The 27,666-nt window shown below is 42.6% G+C and overlaps 2 protein-coding genes across 7 annotated transcripts in view; one reads left to right on the top strand and one right to left on the bottom strand.

Annotated features, from left to right (window-relative positions):
* Positions 1–1,111: 1,111 nt before the first annotated feature.
* On the top strand, positions 1,112–27,359 carry LOC127159594 (von Willebrand factor A domain-containing protein 5A-like). Of its 6 annotated transcripts, none has more exons than XM_051102374.1 (15): positions 1,112–1,229; positions 8,833–8,884; positions 14,693–14,895; positions 15,059–15,281; positions 15,763–15,923; positions 16,035–16,149; positions 20,362–20,537; positions 20,612–20,700; positions 20,789–20,933; positions 21,022–21,101; positions 21,188–21,302; positions 21,393–21,551; positions 21,734–21,837; positions 26,903–27,123; positions 27,286–27,359. In XM_051102374.1, exons 2-15 carry the CDS (start codon positions 8,839–8,841, stop codon positions 27,342–27,344), a joined length of 1,896 nt encoding a protein of 631 aa, XP_050958331.1. In that variant the 5' UTR covers positions 1,112–1,229; positions 8,833–8,838; the 3' UTR covers positions 27,345–27,359. The 6 variants fall into 6 exon arrangements, with proteins under 6 accessions (XP_050958331.1, XP_050958333.1, XP_050958335.1 ...); XM_051102376.1 differs by having other exon boundaries at positions 1,148–1,187; XM_051102378.1 differs by lacking the exon at positions 1,112–1,229 and adding an exon at positions 5,488–5,609 and having other exon boundaries at positions 15,769–15,923.
* Positions 27,360–27,391: 32 nt separating this feature from the next.
* LOC127159596 (von Willebrand factor A domain-containing protein 5A-like) overlaps positions 27,392–27,666 on the bottom strand; it is a 14,191-nt gene continuing 13,916 nt past the window's right edge. Inside the window, exon 12 of the mRNA XM_051102382.1 lies at positions 27,392–27,440. Within this exon, the coding sequence (XP_050958339.1) occupies positions 27,392–27,440 (49 nt within the window). The remainder of the gene's footprint in view (positions 27,441–27,666) is intronic.

The following is a 27,666-nucleotide window of genomic DNA, read 5'->3' as shown; positions in this document are numbered from 1 at the left end:
AGATATCATTCCAATTAAACAAGTTAATCACTAAAAAGTTACAGGCAAGTGTGTTTGATGAGGGTTGGAGCTGAGCTGTACAGGACAATGACCCTCCAAGACTGAAGGTGCCCATCCCTTTCTTAAGATGAAAAAACAAAACAAAACATGGTAACCACAAATTAATCTTGCTACACTAACCAAAGTTTAACCATGGTAAAGGCATTTATGTTTTGCATTCTTTTTCTATGTTTTGTTTTTAAAACTGGGGTACTGTCTTAATAGTTTCATGTTTTGTAGGCCTACTGTTTAATAAAACAAGAAATCAGTATAAAAATTGTGATACGTGCTCCAAACTCCCAATCTAAATCAACAGATTTGTGAACCATCATTTCAGATTGGGACTTCAAAGCGTGGATTGTGAATAATTCAATGATTCACGAACCTGATATGTCTCAAAACATCCAGCTTTTGAGTCAAATGGCTTCAGCGGTGGTCATTCCTAAATTCAAATATACAATAAGGGAAAGGACAACAAATCATTTATCTGTTTACACAGCTAAGATGACAGCAATAATGTTGGCAAATCAGTGGGTAAAGAACATGAATCCTCATAATGTGCTAATCTGACAGGAAACAGATGGTAAATCTACATCAAGCATCATCTAACATATTTTTAGAAATTATTCAATCAATATATAGATTACAAAAGCAGGGATCAAAAATGTACTTTGTATGTCTAGCATCTCATGTAGGGGTGGAAGGGGACGAGAAGCAGAAACCTTAGCCAAGAAGACCTTAGACAATCCAGTAATGGGATTTAGCATGCCATTAAGCAAACTTGAAGATTAATTAAAAGAGCTATAAAAGCACTGTGGCAACAATAATGAAAGACACAATAATGAAAGATTAATGCTACAAAATCAAATCAAGTCATTAGTTAATTGACACTTCAGAATTTACAAAGAAACTCTTCACAAATTTTTAACAAGATTTTATAAGAATTCTTAAAGGCCACAAATATAATTGAAAATAATTTAGTTATAAGGGTTTTTACTCCACACTAAAGATTTCACTCCATCTCAGTAGGTGGCAGAAATGCACAATATGTTGTTTTGCTAAATCAAAAGAAGAAGAAGGAAAATTAGTTTCTCTTATTCCAAATCTTCACATTTTTCCTGTAACATCTTGACAGGCTCAGTAAGAAAGTCATTTTCATCTTATTTACTGACTGAGGATTGATAAAAGCAGTAAGTTTTTTTTTTTTTTTCATGTTTATTTTTACTTTGTAAGAGAACAAATGAAGTAATTATTTAATTGCTTGTAGTGTCTTATGTAAAATTTTTTTTATTGCAATTATCACTTTTAAAATTGCAATGACTTACTATTATTCTTGTAAGTGTAACTGAGGTCAGCTGGTAAGAGCTGTGCAGATAAACCTCCCTCCCTTGATCTCAAGTGAGCTCACCGTTACTGAGCGTCAGTGCGCCTGTCTGCCCCACGGAACAGGGACGCAGATGCGATGTTTTTAACTTGGGAGGACCAAGCTATCAGCAAATGATTTTAACTCAGTTATTTTACATAATTTGTGTTTTAACTAGTGCTCAAGTAGTAACTTTGCGTAAACTAGGCTAATGGTTTGCACTAAAATGCCATTGAGGGATTGATCAAATTATTTTTATTTGAATACTTGCTTTTCTCAGCATACAAATTCCATCATTATGAACAAAAAACATATGTGCAAATAATAATAATAATAATAATAATAATAATAATAAAAATTCAACAACAACTTCAACAACTAATTTACATAAATAAAAATAAGTTAGTGTTAATTAAGTGTTCACTAAAACTTGCAGCAAAAAAAAATTTATTTACTTATTTATTTTATTTTATGTTATTTATTTATTTTATTTATTTATTTATTTTGGTTCCTCAGTGTTTGCTAAACGTTCTGTAATTTATTAGTTGGTATATAGGCTACAGCATGTCATGCTTCATCTTCTTAATTTTTGTTAATAAAGGTTGTCATTGTAGCCTGTTTTATTGTTGTGCTTTTAATAAAGAATAGGCTACAAATGAATCCATCTTTTGTTTTAGTCTTAACAAGTGAAAGTTGTGTAAAAGTAAGCAAAACAGATAATAGGTGTAATCTTTTCTTGTAAAACGTGACAAGATTGCGAATTCGAAGTGAAAGTGAAAGCGTCTAAACAACCTTCATTACCATATGGGGAAAACACCACATGTTTTTTCCAAAATAGCCAAAAGATACATTTTTATTGTAACTAGGGCCTATGTTGACAAGTGTGGTGTAGACGTTTTCACAATGAAGCTTACACTGGTGATCTACCGGAGAGAAAATGGATTTTACAATGATCTCATTTTCAGCAGTAAGAATTCCGAATTCATAATTAGATTTCCAAATCATGTCTACTGTCAAAGTCTTTGCAGGGCAGGCAGCATTAGGTGATGAGTGCAGGAGCAGGTTGGTCGACTGAAATAACAACATTAAGACAGGTTGATGAAAGCACTGCATAATTCACATCAGTGAAACACAAGTCTCTTTGAAAGAGGATGTTCTGCATTACTGCAGTCTTTTCGGTCAGGTGTGTTTCCACCTGCACTGACAGTGGTGGTAGTCAGTCCGTACAATTACTTGTTCAGGTCTGTCAAGTCAATCACGCATGAGCTGAAAGTGTCCTTTGTAGAAGATTTTCATTAATCTTGAATCAATTTAAAACAGAATTATGCCTATACATAAGAGGATATTATTCTACTATTATTATCTGACTATGTGTATTAACTCTGTGCAGTGAGCTTAGAGCAAAGAGAACTATTTAAAGCTTGAAAAACACTCATGTATGGAACGAACCTGTTCAGGAGCTAGAAATACATGACAGCTATTGATCCACCTTCAGGAATTCATATATGGTAAAAAATACCTTGTCCAAAAATACAACAGTGCATATATGGAATGCTTCAGGATGTATATATGTGTGCTAGAGACGAAATTCTGGAGTGGTGTTCGAACATTACTCGGCCTTTTGTTAACTTGTTAATAAAGGTCTATCTGACTTCAAAACCTCTTCAAAGCTATTTATTTTGAGCAAGGAAAATTCTACAACATAATCTTTGCTCTAAGCTCACTGCACAGAGTTAATACACATAGTCAGATAATAATAGTAGAATAATATCCTCTTATGTATAGGCATAATTCTGTGTTTTAAATTGATTCAAGATTAATGAAAATCTTCTACACCTTTCATTCTGGGGATGCATCTATGTCAAGTGCCATCCTCCCCAGGATGTTTATCTGACCTGCTTCAGTTTTCAGTCACCTCCAGGTAGAAGGTGTATTTCGCAGAATTTGTCAGATTTCCATAGGTGAAGGAATTATTTCACTGACGATGCTCCAGTGCATGCGAGACATCTACACAACCCCTGAGTAACCATGCAATAACTGAATGCTGACGACTTTAGTGATGTAATGGAATGAGAAGAGGGTTATGAGATAAACAAAACAATCATGTCAAAATTATGAGTGGTAAAAAGGTCTCCATTTTTCAGTCAAATATTTAGTGAACAGGTCTCATTTGGTTACCAGATTGTTTACTACCAATATGCAATGTAATTTGGATTTAGGTACTTGGTCTAGAATAAAAGAGAAGTAGCAAAATCAGTGTAGCCGGTATGTTTACCGTGGTATGCATAATTAAAATATGTCATATAATCAAACACAGAAAAACACAACTTCATAATTACCATTATAATATCGAAATTCACAGAAACAAAGATCTAAAATCTGTTGTTTAGATTTTTAATCATTCTTTGCATGTCTACTAAAGTCACATTTGATAAGGCAGGTTGAAAATTGTATAACTGATGGATCTTTATCTATTTAGATACATTTGTATTATCATTAGACATGTGCTGTAAACTAGTGGGCCCCCTAGTTTGCAACAATGCCAATGATTGGACATAAATATTTGTTCTAAGAGACCGGTTGCATTGTGGAATAGGTCTCATTTTAGAGTTTGTAGATAGAATTTGAATTAATTGATGTGTGACTGTAGCCATGCAAGTCCTTTGCACATTACAGTGTTTACATACAATATGTTTGTAAGACCATAACATTTCCCAAGACTTTAAAGTTGCAGCAATGTTTGCCATAATTGAAATGAAATTATGAAAATAAATTCCTTTGACCTATATGTATGAAGTAAATAATGTGTGATTTGAATGATGTGAGTAATTTAGACCTGGATATCCTAATGAATTATGCCATGTAAGGATGTTGTGTGATCACAGCAGTAAAAATGTGTTATGTATGTTTGTATGTCTGTATGTTTGTGTATAGGAGATGGGTGATATTTAGCCTACCGTAATCTATGTTACACTGGGAGCTTGTGTAAGTACTTGCAGTGCTATGAGGTGTGAATGACCCCTTGAAGTATCTCTGCACCCATCTCCTTGTTGTGTGTGTAAGTTGATGTAGGTGGGACCAGACATCCTTGTTGAATTTGTCCCTCAGAGATGACAGCAGTCAGCCTGAAAGGAAAACAGATAGAGAAGAAGACAGTTTAATTTTGAGCCTTTTCGCAAAATGCCTTAAAGGGAACACTACACTTTTTTTGAAAATCAGCTCATTTTCCAACTCCCTTAGATTTAAACAGTTGAGTTTTACTGTTTTCAAATCCATTCAGCCGATCTCCGGGTCTGGCGGTAGCACTTTTAGCATAGCTTAGCATAGATCATTGAATCTAATTAGACTGTTAGCGTCTCACACAAAAATGACCAAAGAGTTTTGATATTTTTCCTATTTAAAACTCAACGCAAAAAGTGCTACCGCCAGACCAGGAATAGTAAAACTCAACTGTTTAACTCTAGGGGAGTTGGAGAATGAGCCTATTTTCAAAAAAAGAGGAGTGTTCCTTTAAGACTGGTGAACATAGCCATACAGTTATTGGAGATGGTTGTGATCTGGGATTGCATACCATCAGGAGCAAACTTGTTTTAGTTTACAAAAAAATGTATTATTGTCATGATCATGCTTTAGCAAACAAAGATCAAAATAAACAATGGTCAGATCTGATTGTTGGTGTTTCAGCACAGTCTAAGCATGTTGCACCTTAAGTGTTTAAGTGTTCTTACAGTCTGAAGTGTTACAGGCTTCATGTCACCCAGATCTCCTGGGAAAATCTTTCCAAATCATACTGTTTACACTAGTCAGATCTGTGTTCAAACTTCAAAGCATTAATTTGCTGGTTTTGGTGCTGTACTATTAGCTTAGCAATTGGCATTTTCTTATGCTTTTTATACATTGAACATTTCCATCTCTGCAGTCTGTAAAGACTAGTGAATCTCTGCCTGATCTTAACATCACACACAACTTTAAATCACATGCCAAAGTAAAAATGAGCTTTCTGATCAGATTCAGAGTTGATGCCCCCAGAGAGGGGTGGTACAACACTTGCACCACCGTGTTTGTGGTTTTGTTGCAAGAAAGCCAAAGCTTGTACCTTCACTTGTTACTGGGTTGCATGTCAACAAAATCAAATTTACATCATCTTATGGCCTTGGGTGGATTTGGCCTATTCAAGTGATTGCAATCAGATCGATCATTTTAACAGGTAAATTGTGGGTATGTAAACTTTTCTCATTGAAGATTTTTGCACAGAATAGAAGATAAAGAAATTCTTTCTTCCTTTCATTTTCTTTTCTTACAGTTCTTGCTCCTAACCACCTTCTTTTGATCTCTTTTGATGAACCACCATGAGCAAACAATGAACAACTGAATTCTTATTAACTAACATGAACATAGATTAATAAATTAGTATGAAATGTCTTTTTTGCTTATGAGCTTAGATGTAAGTGCAATTTTTTCAGAATCTGTTCAAGTACGAGAAGGTTTGGGGGTTGGGCAAACCCAGAGCAAATGCAGAGTTTACACATAGCTTATGGTTTCTTCGTATTTGTCTGTCTGCTAAAGATAACGACTTAAACTCATACAGGAGTATAGTAATTTGTTTTTTTTTTTTTTTTTTTGTTTGTTTTTTTATTAGTCTAAAATAAAACCAAGCTATATGCTATATTTATTAAGACTGAACTTTGAGCAATGTTGTTGAGCCAAATATTCTGATATAAGAGGTTTTCCCACTTTTGAGTGATTTTCAATACACTTAATTTGATTCTCTAATTAATTAATTCTCTTACAGGAGAAGTTAATGTCCTTTGAATGAGTTTAACCCTCAGGGTTGGCTACAAGCGTCTCAGTGACATTACAATTACCATTATGTGCATTACAGTTTCAGATTTTGAATTTGTAGTGTCTCTTCTTTTAATTATAGTCACTGGGACTCCTGTATAGCAGCAGTAGTTCTCTGGGACTGATTAGAGTTTCTTTTGAAATTCTCTATTTTTTTTTGCATTGCATTGCTCAACCTCACTTTAACATACAAATTCTAGTGAAACATGATTGTCTTTCTAAGTCAAGTCAAGTCAAGTCAAGCTTTATTGTCATTCCATGTATGTGTGGACATACAGTGGAACAAAATGTCGTGTCTCGCAGGACCACAGTGCTACATAAATAAACATAAATATGAATATAAATACACTAAACGTAGAAAAAAATTTTTTTTTAAACCTATACATGTAACTATACATATACTATAAATAATAGACTATACATACACATAACTTAAGACAGACAAGTACTTTACATAATAACTGTGCATGATAATGTGCAGAAGAGGTATTTAAAGGTTAGGCAGCAAATAGTGCAATATGATTTGTGGTGCATTGACAATTAAACATTTGTTAAGTCCTTATTAGGTCCTTGTAACGTGGAGAGTTAATAAGAAAGTGTCTGGTGCATTGCATTCTAATTAATGCAATTACAAATTTCCTTAAATTCTTTAAATATAACTGTTTGCTTTTCGAATGTTGCAAAATTATTGTTACAAAGCCATTAAACAATAGTAAAAGGATACTCCGGATATTTCGACTCATTCAACAAATATGTATATATTGGGTGCGTCTAAGCTTTCCCTCAACACTTCTAAAAGGCAAATAAGAATTGACTTACCGCAGCAGCTGAAGAAAGGGAAGGAGAAGCTCAAACCTCTTTCCAGAGCACATTTGAATGTTGCGCTGAAAAGACCCTCACCTGAGACTGGGAGATCACTAGGGAACGTCACCAACTGTAAGGATCCCCTCGCTGGCCCAAAGGCTGAGTCCAGCTCCCTGGTTGAAGGTTTAATGCATGTTCGGTCTTTTCACAGTGCTTCTGTAAAATCTACTTAATTTATCATTATTTAGATTAAATTTTAATCTAGCTTTGTGTTTAATCTAACTCCAGTTTCAAGTGATCATAAATTTAGGCGGTTTCTCTAATTTAAACTGATCACAAATTTAGAAATAAAATTAATTTAGATATTTTATTATTCTGGAAATCCCGTACTTTTAATTATTTGTTCATTAAAGATCTTATATCGCTTCGCAATTCACTTGGCCAACAGTGAATGCACAGCACAATCAAATCAAGTCAAGTCAAGTCAAGTGTCCCCAACTAAGCAAGCCCGAGGTGACAGCGGCAAGGAACCAAAACTCCATCTGTGACAGAATGGAGAAATAAACCTTGGGATAAACCAGGCTCAGTCGAGGGGCCAGTTCTCCTCTGGCCAGACACAGAGGACTCATCTGGTTCCCATGGTCTTGTGCCAATTGTGCTGATATTCATGCTGTAGAGGTTGTCTCAGGTGCCGATCCACCATCTGATCTGGATACAGACTGGATCTGGTGGTTAAGGTGACCTCGGAATAAGAAAGAAAAAAGACTAATATTAGCGTAGATGCCATTCTTCTGACGATGCACTGAGTACATCAGGTGTTATGGGAAGTGTTCCCGGTTCTGGTTGACCTAATTAATGCAGCCTAACAATCCTTTAACGGATTTGAATTATAGGAATATGTTTATGTGTTATTTGTAAGCCAGGTTAAAGAGATAGGTCTAGATTTAAACTGACAGAGTGTGTCTGCATCCCAGACAGTGTTGGGTGATTTTCCAGAGTTTGGGTATTCAATATTCAAATGTAACTACTTATTTGTCAGGTAAAATGTAACATATTTATTTGTCAATTAAACAATGAGAATCCAATTCAGAATTATATTCAGTTCCAATTCAGATAAATACCTAACATCAATTGCTCAAAGATTAATCTAAAAGTAGGAGATGTATCCAGACCAGAACAAACACATCTTCCAATCAGTTGTAAAAACACAAAGACCTTTTGGTTTATTAGGAGATCTCACGACCCAGGGTCACACCTGGCTGGAGATTCTCACCCGACCCTAAAGGGAAAACACACCCCTCAGCAGCAAAACACAATTCCACAAAAGTTTTTAATCTTCCTCCTAATATAAGTGACTGCTGTGAAATGAGACCATTTTACCAATCACACTGAGACCTTTAAAATGATGCCAAACATGAAGGGGAAAAACAAAACATTCACAAGACATAACACACGTGGTAAATAGATATTCTTGAAATGCAGGAAAGAAGAGGAAGGAAGGAGGTCGTAAATTAGCAATGGTGGTGGTGTTGTTTGCCCTCTTTGAAGATCTCTTCTCCAGATTAGTTTCATTGTTTTGAGTTCCTGGACTTTAAATTCATGAGGAAATGATTTCACCAGGAAATGAGATTACATAAGCGTGTGTGTTTAGAATGTTACTGTACTGATACACTTACAGTGGTTCTTCATCTGCCAGTAGATTATTTTAAATTTATTTGAGGTTATGTTAAGACACACAAGTTAAATGAAATATAATGTGCAGTAAAACTGATTTGTTCTCACAGTGCGTCATGATGGTGAACTGCTGTGGTTTGGTGTCTGAGAAAAATGTGCCAGGTAAAAACTCTCCACTTCCTCCTTATGATTACAGCTTTAATGGTGTGTGTATAAATCTGCTTAATTGTCAATACTGTATTTTCTCATGTGTAGATGTTCTGAAGACTGTGTTGAGATGTTTGTGTGTTTACTATCTTCAGAAGTTCGACACTCAACATCTCAAACTTTCCCTTTGTTCTACACAAACATATCTGCAGATCTTCTGAAGAGAGTGTTGAGATGTTTGAGTAGATTAGTGTTTCTCAACGGGATCTACGTGCTTTAACACACGTGTCGCACTGTTTGCGGTCAGTGTGGTAGTGGTGTTCGCTGCTAGTTTACACCAATACTTCCGCTCCTAGACCTGACTGTGTATCATTTCCTTAACAACGACTTCAGTACTTCAGTGTTTGCTTGACCTTCTGTAGCGCAACTGCTGCGTCAAAACAATAGGAAGCATTTAGATACGATGAAGCAAGATATGTTTTTTTCTTGTTTAGAAGAATTAACATTAAAGCTTTTGTTTGCTGATTGGCTGCGGTTGGTTTGAATATCAAATTTCGAAAGAGTTTACTAAAAGCTCACAAATACAGCCTAATTTATATCCACGTTTTTGCTCCTTTTTTGCTTCTAATGATAATGATACTTCAAATGATAAATCAAAAATGTGATGAATGTCGTGCCATTCAATGACTGTTTTGAGGATTAAGATACATGCTTTCAAAATGGGCCTATATATTATAAATAAAATATAGCCTATAATATACACTACCATTAAAAAAGGTCAGTATGATTTGTTAATGGGTTCATAAAAAAGGTTGCATTTGTTTGTTTAAAAAACAAAAACAGCCTACAGTAAAAAACAGTAAATCTACCATTAAAAAAAAAAAAAAGAAAAGAAAAATTCTATTTGAATATATTTTAAAATGTTCTCTTCTCATGCTAAGCTACAGTATATTACTACAGCTTTCAGTGTCACATGATCTTTCAGAAATTATGCTTATTCTTTGTGTAGATCTTCTGAAGAGAGTGTTGAGATGTTTGTGCTGATCTTCTGAAGAGAGTGTTGAGATGTTTGTGCAGATCTTCTGAAGAGAGTGTTGAGATGTTTGTGTCTTTGTGCAGATCTTATAAAGAGAGTGTTGAGATGTTTGTGTGTTTGTGCTGATCTTCTGAAGAGAGTGTTGAGATGTTTGTGTAGATCTTCTGAAGAGAGTGTTGAGATGTTTGTGTCTTTGTGCTGATCTTCTAAAGAGAGTGTTGAGATGTTTGTGTGTTTGTGCTGATCTTCTGAAGAGAGTGTTGAGATGTTTGTGCAGATCTTCTGAAGAGAGTGTTGAGATGTTTGTGTCTTTGTGCAGATCTTATAGAGTGTTGAGATGTTTGTGTGTTTGTGCTGCTCTTCTGAAGAGAGTGTTGAGATGTTTGTGTGTTTGTGCTGATCTTCTGAAGAGAGTGTTGAGATGTTTGTGCAGATCTTCTGAAGAGAGTGTTGAGATGTTTGTGTGTTTGTGCTGATCTTCTGAAGAGAGTGTTGAGATGTTTGTGTGTTTGTGCTGATCTTCTAAAGAGAGTGTTGAGATGTTTGTGTAGATCTTCTGAAGAGAGTGTTGAGATGTTTGTGTCTTTGTGCTGATCTTCTGAAGAGAGTGATGAGATGTTTGTGTGCTCGTGTAGATCTTCTGAAGAGAGTGTTGAGATGTTTGTGTGTTCCTGTAGATCTTCTGAAAAGAGTGTTGAGATGTTTGTGTGTTTGTGCAGATCTTCTGACGAGAGTGTTGAGATGTTTGTGTGTTTGTGCTGATCTTCTGAAGAGAGTGTTAAGATGTTTGTGTGTTTGTGCTGATCTTCTAAAGAGAGTGTTGAGATGTTTGTGTGTTCGTGTAGATCTTCTGAAGAGAGTGTTGAGATGTTTGTGTGTTTGTGCTGATCTTCTGAAGAGAGTGTTGAGATGTTTGTGTCTTTGTGCTGATCTTATAAAGAGAGTGTTGAGATGTTTGTGCTGATCTTCTAAAGAGAGTGTTGAGATGTTTGTGTAGATCTTCTGAAGGGAGTGTTGAGATGTTTGTGTATTCATGTAGATCTTCTGAAGAGAGTGTTGAGATGTTTGTGTGTTTGTGTAGATCTTCTGAAGAGAGTGTTGAGATGTTTGTGTGTTCGTGCTGATCTTCTGAAGAGAGTGTTGAGATGTTTGTGTGTTTGTGCTGATCTTCTGAAGATGGTGTTGAGATGTGTGTGTCTGTGTAGATTTTCTGAAAAGTGTTGAGATTTTTGTGTAGATCTAAAGAAAGTGTTGAGATCTTTATGTTTGTGCGGCTCTTGTGAAGAGAATGTTGAGATGTTTGTGTGTTTGTGCTGCTCTTCTGAAGAGAGTGTTGAGATGTTTGTGTGTTTGTGCTGCTCTTCTGAAGAGAATGTTTAGATGTTTGTGTGTTTGTGCTGCTCTTCTGAAGAGAATGTTTAGATGTCTGTGTGTTTGTGCTGCTCTTCTGAAGAGAATGTTTAGATGTTTGTGTGTTTGTGCTGCTCTTCTGAAGAGAATGTTTAGATGTTTGTTTGTTTGTGCTGATCTTCTGAAGAGAATGTTTAGATGTTTGTGTGTTTGTGCTGCTCTTCTGAAGAGAATGTTTAGATGTTTGTGTGTTTGTGCTGCTCTTCTGAAGAGAATGTTTAGATGTTTGTGTGTTTGTGCTGCTCTTCTGAAGAGAATGTTTAGATGTGTGTGTAGATCTTCTGAAGAGAGTGTTGAGATGTTTGTGCTGCTCTTCTGAAGAGAGTGTTGAGATGTTTGTGTGTTTGTGCTGCTCTTCTGAAGAGAATGTTTAGATGTTTGTGCTGCTCTTCTAAAGAGAATGTTGAGATGTTTGTGTGTCCGTGCTGCTCTTCTGAAGAGAACGTTTAGATGTTTGTGTGTTTGTGTAGATCTTCTAAAGAGAGTGTTGAGATGTTTGTGTAGATCTTCTGAAGAAAGTGTTGAGATGTTTGTGTAGATCTTCTGAAGAGAGTGTTGAGATGTTTGTGTCGATCTTCTGAAGATGGTGTTGAGATGTGTGTGTCTGTGTAGATTTTCTGAAAAGTGTTGAGATTTTTGTGTAGATCTAAAGAAAGTGTTGAGATCTTTATGTTTGTGTGGCTCTTGTGAAGAGAATGTTGAGATGTTTGTGTGTTTGTGCTGCTCTTCTGAAGAGAGTGTTGAGATGTTTGTGTTTGTGCTGCTCTTCTGAAGAGAATGTTTAGATGTTTGTGTGTTTGTGCTGCTCTTCTGAAGAGAATGTTTAGATGTCTGTGTGTTTGTGCTGCTCTTCTGAAGAGAATGTTTAGATGTGTGTGTAGATCTTCTGAAGAGAGTGTTGAGATGTTTGTGCTGCTCTTCTGAAGAGAGTGTTGAGATGTTTGTGTGTTTGTGCTGCTCTTCTGAAGAGAATGTTTAGATGTGTGTGTAGATCTTCTGAAGAGAGTGTTGAGATGTTTGTGCTGCTCTTCTGAAGAGAGTGTTGAGATGTTTGTGTGTTTGTGCTGCTCTTCTGAAGAGAATGTTTAGATGTTTGTGTGTTTGTGCTGCTCTTCTAAAGAGAATGTTGAGATGTTTGTGTGTCCGTGCTGCTCTTCTGAAGAGAACGTTTAGATGTTTGTGTGTTTGTGTAGATCTTCTAAAGAGAGTGTTGAGATGTTTGTGTAGATCTTCTGAAGAAAGTGTTGAGATGTTTGTGTGTTTGTGCTGCTCTTCTGAAGAAAATGTTTAGATGTTTGTGTGTTTGTGCTGCTCTTCTGAAGAGAGTGTTGAGATGTTTGTGTGTTTGTGCAGATCTTCTGAAGAGAGTGTTGAGATGTTTGTGTCTTTGTGCTGATCTTATAAAGAGAGTGTTGAGATGTTTGTGTGTTTGTGCTGCTCTTCTGAAGAGAATGTTTAGATGTTTGTGTGTTTGTGCTGCTCTTCTGAAGAGAATGTTTAGATGTCTGTGTGTTTGTGCTGCTCTTCTGAAGAGAATGTTTAGATGTCTGTGTGTTTGTGCTGCTCTTCTGAAGAGAATGTTGAGATGTTTGTGTGTTTGTGCTGCTCTTCTGAAGAGAATGTTTAGATGTTTGTGTAGGTCTTCTGAAGAGAGTGTTGAGATGTTTGTGTGTTTGTGCTGCTCTTCTGAAGAGAATATTGAGATGTTTGTGTGTTTGTGCTGCTCTTCTGAAGAAAATGTTGAGATGTTTGTGTGTTTGTGCTGCTCTTCTGAAGAGAGTGTTGAGATGTTTGTGTGTTTGTGCAGATCTTCTGAAGAGAGTGTTGAGATGTTTGTGTGTTTGTGCTGCTCTTCTGAAGAGAGTGTTGAGATGTTTGTGCTGCTCTTCTGAAGAGAGTGTTGAGATGTTTGTGTATTTGTGTAGATCTTCTGAAGAGAGTGTTGAGATGTTTGTGTGTTTGTGCTGATCTTCTGAAGAGAGTGTTGAGATGTTTGTGTGTTTGTGTAGATCTTCTGAAGAGAGTGTTGAGATGTTTGTGTGTTTGTGCAGATCTTCTGAAGAGAGTGTTGAGATGTTTGTGTATTTGTGTAGATCTTCTGAAGAGAGTGTTGAGATGTTTGTGTGTTTGTGCTGCTCTTCTGAAGAGAATGTTTGTTTGTGTTTGTGTAGATCTTCTGAAGAGAGTGTTGAGATGTTTGTGTGTTTGTGCTGATCTTCTGAAGAGAGTGTTGAGATGTTTGTGTGTTTGTGCTGATCTTCTGAAGATAGTGTTGAGATGTTTGTGTGTTTGTGCTGATCTTCTGAAGAGAGTGTTGAGATGTTTGTGTGTTTGTGCTGATCTTCTGAAGAGAGTGTTGAGATGTTTGTGTGTTTGTGCTGCTCTTCTGAAGAGAGTGTTGAGATGTTTGTGTTTGATCTTCTGAAGAGAGTGTTGAGATGTTTGTGTATTTGTGTAGATCTTCTGAAGAGAGTGTTGAGATGTTTGTGTGTTTGTGCTGATCTTCTGAAGAGAGTGTTGAGATGTTTGTGTGTTTGTGCTGATCTTCTGAAGAGAGTGTTGAGATGTTTGTGTGTTTGTGCAGATCTTCTGAAGAGAGTGTTGAGATGTTTGTGTGTTTGTGTAGATCTTCTGAAGAGAGTGTTGAGATGTTTGTGTGTTTGTGCTGATCTTCTGAAGAGAGTGTTGAGATGTTTGTGTGTTTGTGCTGATCTTCTGAAGAGAGTGTTGAGATGTTTGTGTGTTTGTGCTGATCTTCTGAAGAGAGTGTTGAGATGTTTGTGTATTTGTGTAGATCTTCTGAAGAGAGTGTTGAGATGTTTGTGTGTTTGTGCTGATCTTCTGAAGAGAGTGTTGAGATGTTTGTGTAGATCTTCTGAAGAGAGTGTTGAGATGTTTGTGTGTGTAGATCTTCTGAAGAGAGTGTTGAGATGTTTGTGTGTTTGTGCTGAAGATCTGAAGAGAGTGTTGAGATGTTTGTGTGTTTGTGCTGCTCTTCTGAAGAGAGTGTTGAGATGTTTGTGTGTTTGTGTAGATCTTCTGAAGAGAGTGTTGAGATGTTTGTGTGTTTGTGCTGATCTTCTGAAGAGAGTGTTGAGATGTTTGTGTGTTTGTGTAGATCTTCTGAAGAGAGTGTTGAGATGTTTGTGTGTTTGTGCAGATCTTCTGAAGAGAGTGTTGAGATGTTTGTGTATTTGTGCAGCACAAACATCTCAACATGTTTGTGTAGATCTTCTGAAGACGGTGTTGAGATGTTTGTGAAGATCTGATGAAGACCTGTTGAGATGTTTGTGTAAAAGCTTCTGCTAAATGAATTTTGTAAATGTTTGTGTAGATCTTCTGAAGAGAGTGTTGAGATGTTTGTGTGTTTCTTTTAGTTCCTCTGAAGATCATCTCGGTGCAGCTGCAGATTCAGGATCACGTGGCCTCCGTCAGTTCCAGTCTGCAGTATGTCAATGAGGAGGAGCATCCGCTGGAGGCCGTGTTCATCTTCCCGCTGCCTGCTGATGCTGCCGTCTGCCACTTCAGTGCCAGGATCGGAGAGCAAGAGATTGTGGCGGAGGTGCAAGACAGGCAGAGCGTGAGTCTAAACACCAGCAATGTTGTGTTTTATCTATGATTTGATCTATGTCTTGATTCCTGCTCTGTCCCAACCCTAATTGAACACATCTGTGTACTGGAGCTAAACTCAGTATGTTAGGTTGTTCTGGTCTTGTGGTTATGGGTGTGTTTGTCTCTCACAGGCACGAGATCAGTATGATGATGCTGTGAGTTCAGGTCAGCAGGCGTTTCTGCTGGAAGAGAGTGATGAGAGTCCGGATGTGTTCAAACTGAATGTCGGCTGTTTGTCTCCGGGTCAGACTGCCGTCATCTCTATCGTCTACGTCATCGAGCTCAGCATTCAGGCTGACAACGCACTGCGCTTCTGTCTGCCGGCTGTACTCAACCCACGATACAAACCAGCAGGTGATCTTTACCTGATTTCAGCCACATTTAGGTCACATATAGGTACAAGACATATTTTGATGAAACTATTCTTCCCAGAAAGCATAGTGAATGATGTAGTCAAACCTCTTACTTCCCCAGTCAATTACACTACCAGTCAAAGGTTTTTGAAAAAAGTCTCTTCTGCTCACCAAGACTGCATTTATTTGATCAAAAATACAGTAAATTTGTGAAATATTTTTACAATTTAAAATAGCTGTTTTCTATGTGAATATCTTTTCAAAATGTAATTGATTGCTGTGATCAAACCTGAATTTTCAGCATCATTACTCCAGGCTTCAGTGTCACATGTTTCTCTAGATCATTCTCAAATGCTGATTTGCTGCTCATTTCTGATTATTATTAGTGTTTTCACTGATACAGGTCAGTTCTGGTTTGGCTGTTGAGCTCTACATTGACTGGTATTATATATTATCTCTGTTTGTCTGTCTGGTTCTTTCAGCTTTAGCTGCCAGTGTTCCAGAAGTTTCCTCAGCATGTGTTATTCCCTACACACTGTCTCTGAGTGTCGATGTGAGATCTTCAGACCACATCTCCAGACTTGAGTCCAGCTGCCCTCTGGATCCTCTGGAATTCCTCGATGCACAGCACAGTCACGCCACGGTACAGTGTGTGTATGAGTGTGAGAGTGTGTGTGTATCATGCTCAGTTATCATCAGTTATCATGCACTTAACATCACCAGAAGCCTGTAGTGTGTGTGTGTGTGTGTGTAGGTGAATCTGAGTGCTGGTCACCGGTTTGATAAGGATGTCGAGCTGCTTCTGTACTATGAGAACACCCATCAGCCCACTGCTGTGGTGGAGGCCGGAGCAGCTGCAGCTCAGCCAGGTAGATGGTTTTTGTTTTTACATGAAGTCTGTATGCTGTATATATACTGATAATGACTTAATGTGACTTAAAGGGTCAGCTCACCCTAAATGAACACTCACAACTGTAATGTAAAATATCTGATGTTAGAATTTCTTCATGATTTGGTTTCCATGTCTTACTGGACACTCACTGTAAGTGAGTGCTGATTTTGCTCTACAGTAAGAGAAATCATCCTGTCACTGTTTCACGGCCCTCTATATACACCACATATCTGTAACGAAGTGAACGAGACGAGAGGCGAGCGGATCCATATGCAAGCTTTTATTTGAATCGCGAGACAAAGACATGGTCGTACAGGCTGGGTCGAGACGGGAGCAGACAGGAATATCAAAGGCAGTGGGAGAGAGTAATCCAATAAACGTGAGCGATAGTCCAAAAGGCAGGCGGCTAGACAGTCCAAACGAGAAACCAGGCGAGAGAACAAAACCAGGAACCAGGAACGAGGAAACTAGGAAACGCTAACGATAACAACAACAGGATAATTCAACCAACCGTGAAGTGCACTAAAAGGAGCGGGGTTTTTATAGGGCGCCTGATTGGTCACGGGGACTGACGCAATAAGAGCGGTGGAGGATGGGAGATGCGGGAGTGACATCTGGTGGTTGGTGGACAGCGGGACACAGACCAGATTCGTGACATAGCCCCCCCCCAAGGAGCGGCTTCCAGACGCTCTAAGGGAACAACAGTCCAGGGGTGCGGTGGGGTGGGAGCGAGACAGGGCAAGGGTTGGAGGGCCAGGTCCATGTGGGAAAAGCAGAGACAGAGAAGGCTGACAGAACAAGGGGAGAAGCAGAGAGGTTATTGGGGGATGCCGCCTCCATGGCTGACACCTCAGGAGGCATTGGCATGGCTTCTCCAAGTGAGGGGAGCTCTGGAGCCGACTTGTGACCAGACGGGGCCTCAGGGATTGACTTTGGAACAGACGTGACCTCAGGAGCTGACTTGTGAACAGGCGTGGCCTCAGGGGCACAGTGTGCAGCCCACACACACCAAATGGCAACCGCCATTAAAGGAAGAGCAGCATCGGGAGGTTGTGGTGGATCCAGTACGCTGGCTATCATGATAGGCCGTGATCTTGGGATGTCTGACGAGATGTGACTTGACTTAGGGTCATCGGACGGGGCGTGACCTGACTCTGGGCGGGCAGACGAGACGTGACCTGACTCTGGGCGGTCAGACGAGACGTGGCCTGACTCTGGGCGGTCAGACGAGACGTGGCCTGACTCTGGGCGGTCAGACGAGACGAGACTTGACTCTGGGCCGTCAGGAGGGACGAGACTGGATCCTGGGCCGTCAGGCGGGACGAGACTGGACCCTGGGCCGTCAGGCGGGACGAGACTGGACCCTGGGCCGTCAGGCGGGACGAGACTGGACCCTGGGCCGTCAGGCGGGACGAGACTGGACCCTGGGCCGTCAGGCGGGACGTGACTGGACCCTGGGCCGTCAGGCGGGACGTGGCTGGACCCTGGGACAGCAGCAACAACTTTGTTTGGCTCATGAAGATCAGCTGTGGTCTGACTTGGTTCTTGGAGATTGGCTGTGACTTGACTCGATTCGTGAAGAACAGTAGTGAACTGCTTTGACTCATAGAGACCAGCGGTGACTTGACTTGGCTCATGGAGATCAGCAGTGACTTGATCTGACACGTGAAGACCAGCAGTGACTTGAACTGGCTTGAGAAGATCATTGACTTCACTTGACTCAGGAACCACGGCTGATACCTTGCTTGACTCAGGAATGACCGCCTTGACATTGCTGGACTTGGAAGCCTGACTGGACTTGGAAGCCTGACTGGACTTGGAAGCCTGACTGGACCTGGAAGCTACAGCCATAGCCTGACTTGACTCTGGAGCAGCGGCTGAAGCTTGACTTGGCTCTGGAAAAACAGCAGCAGCTTGACTTGGCTCATGAGGACCTGCTGTAACCTGGCTTGGCTCCTGAAGAACAGGTGTGACTTGGCTTGACTCGTGGGGGACAGCTGTGGCTTGGCTTGACTCGTGAGGAACAGCTGTGACTTGGCTTGACTCGTGAGGAACAGCTGTGACTTGGCTTGACTCGTGAGGAACAGCTGTGACTTGGCTTGACTCAGGGGTAGCCGCCGCGACATGGAGCGCCACTTTAGCTGCCCGTACTGTCATTAGGGGTGTGTCCAGCACGTGGGCCATCATGACCACAAGTGGCGTCCGGGCGCTGACCACAGGTTCTGGAATGGCAGCCATATTGTGGAGCGGCTTGGAGACGGCGGCCATCTTGTGCATTGGCTCTGGCGTGGCAGCCATCTTGTGCAGTGGCTCTGGTGTGGCAGCCATCTTGTGCAGTGGCTCTGGCGTGGCTGTAATTTGACTTGACACAGGAACTACAGTTCTGGCTTGATTTGAAACAGGAAAAACAGTTTTAGCTTGACTTGCCTTAGGAAGAGCAGCTCTGACTTGACTTGATGCAGGAAACACAGCCCCAGCTTGACTTGACACAGGAACAGCAGCAGTAAACTTGCTTGACTCAGGAAATACAGCTGCAACTGGACTGGACTCGGAAACGTGACTTGACTCAGGAAACACAGCTGCAGCTTGACTTGACTTGGAAACTCGACTTGACTCAGGAAATGCAGCTGTAACTCCATATAGCTCTGGTATGGCAGCTGTGACGTGACGGGGCTCTGTTTCCGCCGCCATCTTGTGAACGGGCTCCGCCGTCGCCGCCATTGTGTGACTGCGCACCGGCGCTGCCGCCATCTTGTGAACGGGCACCGCAGTCGCCGCCATTTTGCGAACGGGCACCGCTGTCGCCGCCATAGCTTGAGCACGCTCCTGCACGGCCGCCATTTCACGAGCGATCCAGGCGGCAAACGTGGTTTTGGCGTCGTGATCCGACGTCACCACCAATCTGCGAGCGGGGTGCGGGGCTGCCGCGTCCGCGTTGTCGCGTTCCCCCTTCTCGACCCCCACAGTACACGGCGAGCCCACACACAATAACGCAAAGTTTAAAAAAGCAGCCAGAGATGAGCGCGGACCCTCGCGTCTCAGCCTCGTTTTTAAAGGATCGTTTATGCCATCACAAAATATTTCCATGATTGTACAGTCCGGGAGGGTGGAATAATTCGAGATGGCCAGAAACTCACGGATATGCTGTTCTAGAGTGCGTGGTCCTTGCTTGATCCGGAAAAGAATCCTGTCTGTGTCCATATCTGTCGATTGTCCGGGTGTGAAGCTGCTGGATCCTTGTGTGACGGTTGGTTCTGTAACGAAGTGAACGAGACGAGAGGCGAGCGGATCCATATGCAAGCTTTTATTTGAATCGCGAGACAAAGACATGGTCGTACAGGCTGGGTCGAGACGGGAGCAGACAGGAATATCAAAGGCAGTGGGAGAGAGTAATCCAATAAACGTGAGCGATAGTCCAAAAGGCAGGCGGCTAGACAGTCCAAACGAGAAACCAGGCGAGAGAACAAAACCAGGAACCAGGAATGAGGAAACTAGGAAACGCTAACGATAACAACAACAGGATAATTCAACCAACCGTGAAGTGCACTAAAAGGAGCGGGGTTTTTATAGGGCGCCTGATTGGTCACGGGGACTGACGCAATAAGAGCGGTGGAGGATGGGAGATGCGGGAGTGACATCTGGTGGTTGGTGGACAGCGGGACACAGACCAGATTCGTGACAATATCATTTGCACTATTAACCATTCTTCCTACTGTATTAGAGCGAAAACAGGTGTTGTGGTTCTTTCGTGTGTAGAACTCTGCTAATTCAATAGCCAAGTCAATAGTCAGACAGTTTTGCTATTTTGCTCTTCGTATTTTAAATTCACTATTCAAACCATAATGAGCATAAATAAATCTTTTTCATGGTGCCTGTGGTTCTGAACGGAATGATCATATTCAGTGTTACTTTTAAAAGTAATGCATTATGATATTGCGTTACTCCCTAAAAAAAGTAACTAATTACGTTACTTAGTTACTTTTCATGGAAAGTAATCCATTATGTTACTTTTGCATTAATTTTTAATTCTGGGCAGGGCTTGCTAGTTTGTTTTTAATATTAAAAGTTTTTTGGCAAATGTAAAAGCTCTTTCACACAAAAAAAGTGTAGGGCTTGATGAGTTGTTCAGGTGGTTTGTATAGCGTAACATGGTTCATACTGAATTCAAGCCATTTACACCCTTTTTCAGGTTCTCTGATGGGCGACCCGGCACTCATGATCAGTTTGTACCCAGAGTTCCCTGCGGATGTGATGTCGTCACTGGCGTTTCAGGGCGAGTTCATTTTTGTGGTCGACAGATCCGGCAGTATGAGCTGCAAGATGCATCATGGGAAAGACGCACAGATGCGCATCGAAAGCGCAAGAGTAAGATTTAGGACTTGGATATGACACATTTATTTGAGTGTATTGCAGGCTCATCTGCACATGTGTCTCTCTAGGATACGCTGCTGCTGCTGCTGAAGAGTTTGCCAATGGGATGCTACTTCAACATCTATGGATTCGGCTCTCGTTTTGAGTCCTTCTTTCTGTCAGTAACTGGATGTTTATTATTCTTCAGGAATTATCTCATGTTGTTTAGCTGTGGTTTTGAGAGAGATTGTGGTGTGTTGTTGCAGTCAGAGTATCGTGTACAGTGAGGAAACTATGGAAGAGGCTCTAAGGAGAGTAAAGAACATGAATGCAGACATGGGCGGCACAGAGATCCTACAGCCACTGAAACATATCTATAGTCAGCCCTGTTACCCGGATCACCCTCGACAGGTACAGCCAAACATATTGATTATTAAACACTCGTTTTGAACACTGGAGAGGTGGTTTTTTTTCAGCCTGAAATGTGATTCACTCTTAGCTGTTTGTCTTCACTGATGGAGAGGTGTCGAACACTAAGGAGGTGCTGGATCTGGTGAAGAGTCACGTTTACTCTCACAGGTTTGTTCACTCGTCTCAGTCCTCTCATTTACTCCAGGGTTAGTTCATGTTGATGGTCAGTGCTGGAGCTGCTCTTGTGTTTTCAGGTGTTTCTCCTTCGGGATCGGTGAGGGTGCGAGTACGGCTCTCGTCACAGGAATGGCTAGAGAGGGTTCTGGTCACGCTCAGTTCATCACAGGCACTGACCGCATGCAGCCCAAAGTAAGACCTGCTGTAGAAACAGACTGGATCCAGTCAGTGTTAGAGGTTTAGGGTGTTTATTTACAACCCTCTCTTGTCTTCCTCTGTCAGGTGATGCAGTCGCTCAGGTTTGCTCTTCAGCCGGCCGAGAATAATATCTCTGTGGACTGGACCGTTCCTGAGGGCGTGACGGTGGACATGCTGTCCCCACCCATCATTGCTCTGTTCCAGGGTCAGAGGGCGCTCATCTACGCTCAGATAAAAGGACAGGTCAAAGCTTCAAATGCTTTAATTATTAGTAGCCTACAGGCAAAAGGCAAAATGTCAATAATTTTGTGTGTTTCTGTGATTAAGAAAAGTTGCTGCACTGCCTGAACACTGGCCCTTGTAAGAAAGTAGTTGAAGAGTGTAAAATCACCAAATCCTCACATTACTTTCTGTTCTCATCATAGAGCTCAGGAGAGACAGAAGGAACAGTAACTGTGAAATACAAGCTGAAAGATCAACCAGTGACTAATCAGCTCCAGTTTACTCTTAAACCAACGGAAGACACAGGGTAAGAAAACAAACACACACTCACAAAATGTGTGTAAACATGGCAGCAAATACTATAAAAATACAATGTCCAGATGTCAAATGGGGCAAAAATTGCTTAACCGTTTAAAAGAGAAGTTCACTTCCAGAACAATAATTGACAGATAATGTACTCACCCCCTTGTCATAAAAGACGTTTGTGTCTTTCTTTCTTCAGTCGTAAAGAAATGATGTTTTTTGATAAAAACATTTCAGGATTTTTCTCCATATAATGGACTGATATGGTGCCCTGAGCTTAAACTTCCAAAATGCAGTTAAAATGCAGCTTCAAATGCCAAGGAAGAAGAGTCTCATCTAGTGAAATTATTATTTGAATTAAAAAATACAGTTGAAATACTTTTTAATATCCAATGCTCGTCTTGTCTTTCTCTCCCTGAACCGTGTATGCTGGCTCAAGACAGTTAGAGTATGTCGAAAAACTCTGACCATATTTTCTCCCTCAACTTCAAAAATCATTTCATTTCAGTTTTTCGACATACCCTAACTGTTATGAACCGGAACAAAAACAGTCCAGACAGAGTAAGACAAAACAAGCATTTGACATTAAAAAGTATATAAATGGTGTTATTTTTATGATAATCACCAATCGTTTTACTAGATAAGACTCTTCTTCCTCGACTGGTATCATTTACAACCGTTTTTGGGATCATTTGAAGCCGCATTCAAACTGCATTTTGGAAGTTTAAAATCGGGGCAACATAATAATAATGCAGTTATCAATATTTGTGACGGGGAATGAGAGACGAGAGGCGAGCGGATCCATGTGCGAGCCTTTATTTAAGAGGCGAGACAGATACATGGTCGAACAGGCAGGGTCAAACAGGAGCAAACAGGTGAAACGCAGGCAAGACGTAGAGAATAATCCTTAACAAGCGATAGTTCAAAAAGGCAGGCGGCTAGACAGTCGAAAACAAGATAACCAGGCGGGAGAACAAAACACTGGGAACTCGGGAACAAGGAAACTAGGGAACGCTAACAATAATAAACACAACAATAACAATCCGTGACTTGCATGGGGAAAGACCGGGGCTTTTATAGAGCCACTGATTGGTCACCTGAGTTGACGCAATCAGCGTGAGGCCTGACAGGAGATGTAGTCCGGAGTGTGGTGCAACAGGCAGGACCGACAGAGCAGGAGCCCTCCAGGGCGGAGGTGGAGCAGGAGCCCTCCAAGGCGGAGCAGGGGGCGCAAGAGCCCTCCAGGGCAGAGCCAGGGTGGAGCAGGAGGCGCAGGAGCCCTCCAGGGTGGAGCCGGAGGCAGAGCAGGAGGCGCAGGAGCCCTCCAGGGCAGAGCAGGGGGCGCAAGAGCCCTCCAGGGCGGAGCCAGGGTGGAGCAGGAGGCGCAGGAGCCCTCCAGGGTGGAGCCGGAGGCGGAGCAGGAGGCGCAGGAGCCCTCCAAGGCGGAGCCAGAGGCGGAGCAGGAGGTGCAGGAGCCTTCCAGGGCGGAGCAGGAGGCGCAGGAGCCCTCCAGGGCGGAGCCAGAGGCGGAGCAGGAGGCGCAGGAGCCTTCCAGGGCGGAGCAGAAGGCGCAGGAGCCCTCCAGGGCGGAGCCAGAGGCGGAGCAGGAGGCGCAGGAGCCTTCCAGGGCGGAGCAGAAGGCGCAGGAGCCCTCCAGGGCGGAACAGGAGGCAGAGTAGGAGGCGCCGGGGCCCTCCAGGGCAGAGCAGGGACCTCCGTCATGGACAGGGACCTGGGGAGAACAGGGACAGTGGAGGCAGACAGAATAAGGGGAGAAGCAGAGAGACCAAAGGATAACGCCGCCTCCCTAGGAGGATCTACAGCCGAAGCTGACACCTCAGGAGGCATTGGCGTGGCTTCTCCGACAGGGAAGGCCTTTGGGGCTGACTCGTGGTCAGACGGGGCCTCTGGAGCAGACTTGAGACCAGACGGGACCTCTGGAGCAGACTTGAGACCAGACGGGACCTCTGGAGCAGACTTGAGACCAGACGGGACCTCTGGAGCAGGCTTGAGATCAGACGGGAGCTCTGGAGCAGGCTTGAGATCAGATGGGAGCTCTGGAGCAGGCTTGAGATCAGACATGACCTCAGGAGCAGACTTGTGAACCAACGTGACCTCCGGGGTGGACTTGTGAACAGACGTGACCTCTGGAGTGTAGTGTGCGGCCCACATACTAAGAATGGTGATTGTCATCACACTGGCAGACATCATGTGACTTGACTCTGGGCGGTCAGATGAGACATGGTGAGGCTCTGGACAGATAGACGAGACGTGACAGGGCTCTGGAAAGTCGGACGAAACGTGACTTGGCTCTGGGCGGTCAGACGAGACCTGACTTGATTCTGGGCGGTCAGACGAGACATGGTGAGGCTCTGGACAGATAGACGAGATGTGACAGGGCTCTGGAAGGTCAGACGAGACGTGACGGGGCTCTGGGCCATCGGGCGGGACGTGACTTGACTCTGGGCCTTTAGGCGGGATGTGACTTGACTCTGGGCCGTCAGGCGGGACGTGACTTGACTCTGAAACAACAGCAATACCTTGACTTGGCTCAATAAGTGCTGCTGTGACTTGACCTGACACGTGAAGTCCAGCGATGATTTGACTTGGCCTATGAGGATCAACAGTGACTTGACCTGGTTCGTGGTGACTGGCTGAGGCTTGACCTGGTTCGTGGAGATTGGCTGTGATTTGACTTGTGTCGTAAATATCAATGACCTTACTTGACTCAGGAACCACGGCTGTGACCTTGCTTGACTCAGGAGGAGCGGCCCTGACTTCACTTGGCTTGTGAAGATTAACAATGACTTTACTTGGCTCAGGAATGACAGCCTTGACGTTGCTGGACTTGGAAGCTTGACTGGACTTGGAAGCTTGACTGGACTTGGAAACTTGACTGGACTCGACCTAGTATGAACAGCTGCTGTAATGTGACTTGACTCGTGGAGAACAGGTGTGACTTGGCTTGACTCGTGGGGAACAGCTGTGACCTGGCTTGACTCGTGGAGAACAGCTGTGACCTGGCTTGACTCGTGGAGAACGGCAGCTGTGTCTTGACTTGACTCTGTGTCTTGACTGGACTCTGTGTCTTGACTTGACTCTGTGTCTTGACTTGACTCAGGGGTAGCTGCCGCGACATGAAGGAGCGCCACTTTAGCTGCCCATACCGTCATTAGGGGTGTGTCCAGCACGTGGGCCATCATGACCACAGGTGGCGTCCGGGTGCTGACCACAGGTTCTGGAATGGCAGCCATGTTGTGGAGTGGCTTGGAGACGGCGGCCATCTTGTGCAGTGGCTTGGAGACGACGGCCATCTTGTGCAGTGGCTTTAGCGTGGCAGCCATCTTGTGCAGTGGCTCTGGCGTGGCAGCCATCTTGTGCAGTGGCTCTGGCGTGGCAGCCATCTTGTGCAGTGGCTCAGGAAAGATGGCTGTAACTTGACTTGAGACAGGGGCGACAACTGTAATTTGACTTGACACAGGAACAATAGCCGTAGCTTGACTTGACCAGGAAACTTGACTTGACTCAGGAAACGCAGCTGCAACTTGACTTGACTTGGAGACTTGAGTTGACTCAGGAAACGCAGCTGCAACTTGACTTGACTTGGAAACTTGACTTAACTCAGGGAATGCAGCTGCAAATTGACTTGACTCAGGAAACACAGCTGAAACTTGACTTGGAAACTTGACTTGACTTGGGAGACACAGCTGCAACTTGACTTGACTCACGAAATGCAGCTGTGACTTTATACGGCTCTGGTATAGCAGCTGTGATGTGACGGAGCTCCGTTTTTGCCACCATCTGGTGAGCATGCACTGGCGCCACCGCCATCTTGCGAACGGGCATCGCAGTCGCCGCAATTTTGTGCACGGGCTCTGTTGTCGCCGCCAGGGTATGAACTCGCTCCGGCGCGGCCGCCATCTTGTGAACAGGCACCGCTGTCGCCGCCATTAGAGCAGCACTATTCACAGTCGTCGCCATTGCTCGCACGCGCTCCGATATGGCCGCCATTTCACGAGCGATCCAGGCGGTCAGCGATTCCGTAGCGTCGCGCTCTTCCTCCAAGACACCCACGGTAAACGGAGAGCCCACACACAACAGAGCAAAGTCCAAAAATTCTGCGAGTGATGAACGCGGACCCTCGCGTCTCAGCCTCGCCTTTAAAGGCTCATTTGTGCCATCACAAAATATCTCTATAATGATACAGTCCGGGAGGGTGGAGTGGTTAGATATGGCCAGAAACTCATGGGTATATTGTTCGAGTGTGCGTGGTCCCTGTTTTATCTGGCAAAGAATTCTGTCCGTGTCCATATCTTCTGAATGTCCAGGGGTGAAGCTGCTGGATCCTGTTGTGACGGGGAATGAGAGACGAGAGGCGAGCAGATCCATGTGCGAGCCTTTATTTAAGGGACGAGACAGATACATGGTCGAACAGGTAGGGTCAAACAGGAGCAAACAGGTGAAATGCAGGCAAGATGTAGAGAATAATCCTTAACAAGCGATAGTCCAAAAAGGCAGGCGGCTAGACAGTCGAAAACGAGATAACCAGGCGGGAGAACAAAACACTGGGAACTAGGAACTCGGGAACAAGGAAACTAGGGAATGCTAACAATAATAAACACAACAATAACAATCCGTGACTTGCATTGGAAAAGACCGGGGCTTTTATAGAGCCGCTGATTGGTCACCTGAGTTGACGCAATCAGCGTGAGGCCTGACAGGAGATGTAGTCCGGAGTGTGGTGCAACAGTCAGAGTGTGTAGGTAAGGTGAAAGTGACATCTGGTGGTGAGCGGACAGCGGGATACCGACCAGATTTGTGACAATATTATTCTGGAACAGCTGCAGATATTACCTGTTCAATCAGTGATCTGTGAACTTAACTACTGTTATGAAGGTTATTCTTAATCATTTACCCATGTTGTATGGATCATCTCCGTGCTTGGCCAACAATGAATCCCTCTGATACAGTTTTATTATTGATTGCATGTTTTGGCTGCAATAGGACAATTATAGATGTGACATGAAACAATTAAAATAAGAGTGTGATCAGGTTTGTGTTTGTTGCAGACTGACGATCCACCGGCTGGCGGCCCGGACTGTGATCCGCTCTCTGGAGCTGCAGGAACGAGCCGGACTACCTGCAGGTGTAGAGAACATCAGGAACCGGATTGTGGAGCTCAGCGTTCAGGCAGGAGTGAGCAGCGTTCATACGGCCTTCATCGCCGTCAATAAAGACAGCAAACAGACTGTGAAAGGGCCGTTGCTGCAGAGGAGAGTGCCGTTACAGCGTAAGTTCACTGATTTCTGTGTGTGTTTTAGAGCAGGACTGTCCTCCAGTCCAGATCAACTCTGCAGGGCACTAGGGATTTCATAAGCAGTTTTACTGTCACATGATAGTGTAATATTGGTGTACTAACATTATCAACATGTGAAATCATCTCCTTTATTAGGTATGTGGCAATTCTCTGCAATGGGTGCCCCCCCTGCGAAAATGAGCAGTAAGAAATAACATACATTGTTCTTTCCTTTTTTACCTTTTATGTGGTTCAGTCCAGCTCAAGTGGTACAATGACATAGACTTGTCATCTCCGCAGCAGTGATGCGCCTTCATGTGTGTTTCATATGGATTACATAATCAGAATATTTGTTTATATTTCATTTAAAAGTAGATATTTCACTCTCTATAGTTATATTTTTCATGTCTGTAAGGCAAGTATTCACGGAGTTTCGAAGTTTCACACTCAAGTTCACAGAAACCAAGAGGGTAGAAAGTGCATCCTGCTTGCTTTCATTATTTTACAAAAGAGCAACGTTTCGTTGTTATTCTTAGT

This window comes from Labeo rohita, unplaced genomic scaffold, assembly GCF_022985175.1.
Source record: "Labeo rohita strain BAU-BD-2019 unplaced genomic scaffold, IGBB_LRoh.1.0 scaffold_232, whole genome shotgun sequence".
Taxonomy (NCBI): Eukaryota; Metazoa; Chordata; class Actinopteri; order Cypriniformes; family Cyprinidae; genus Labeo; species Labeo rohita.
The sequence above is the reverse complement of the archived record's forward strand: the minus strand, read 5'-3'. Positions and strand labels throughout refer to the sequence as shown.

Bases quoted from the DNA above. Each gene is read 5' to 3' on its own strand.
- LOC127159594 (XM_051102374.1), top strand. From the start codon at position 8,839: ATGATGGTGAACTGCTGTGGTTTGGTGTCTGAGAAAAATGTGCCAG. The intron at 15,282-15,762 runs GTGATCTTTACC...TGGTTCTTTCAG, and splicing joins CCCACGATACAAACCAGCAG to CTTTAGCTGCCAGTGTTCCA. The intron at 21,303-21,392 runs GTAAGACCTGCT...TTCCTCTGTCAG, and splicing joins CTGACCGCATGCAGCCCAAA to GTGATGCAGTCGCTCAGGTT.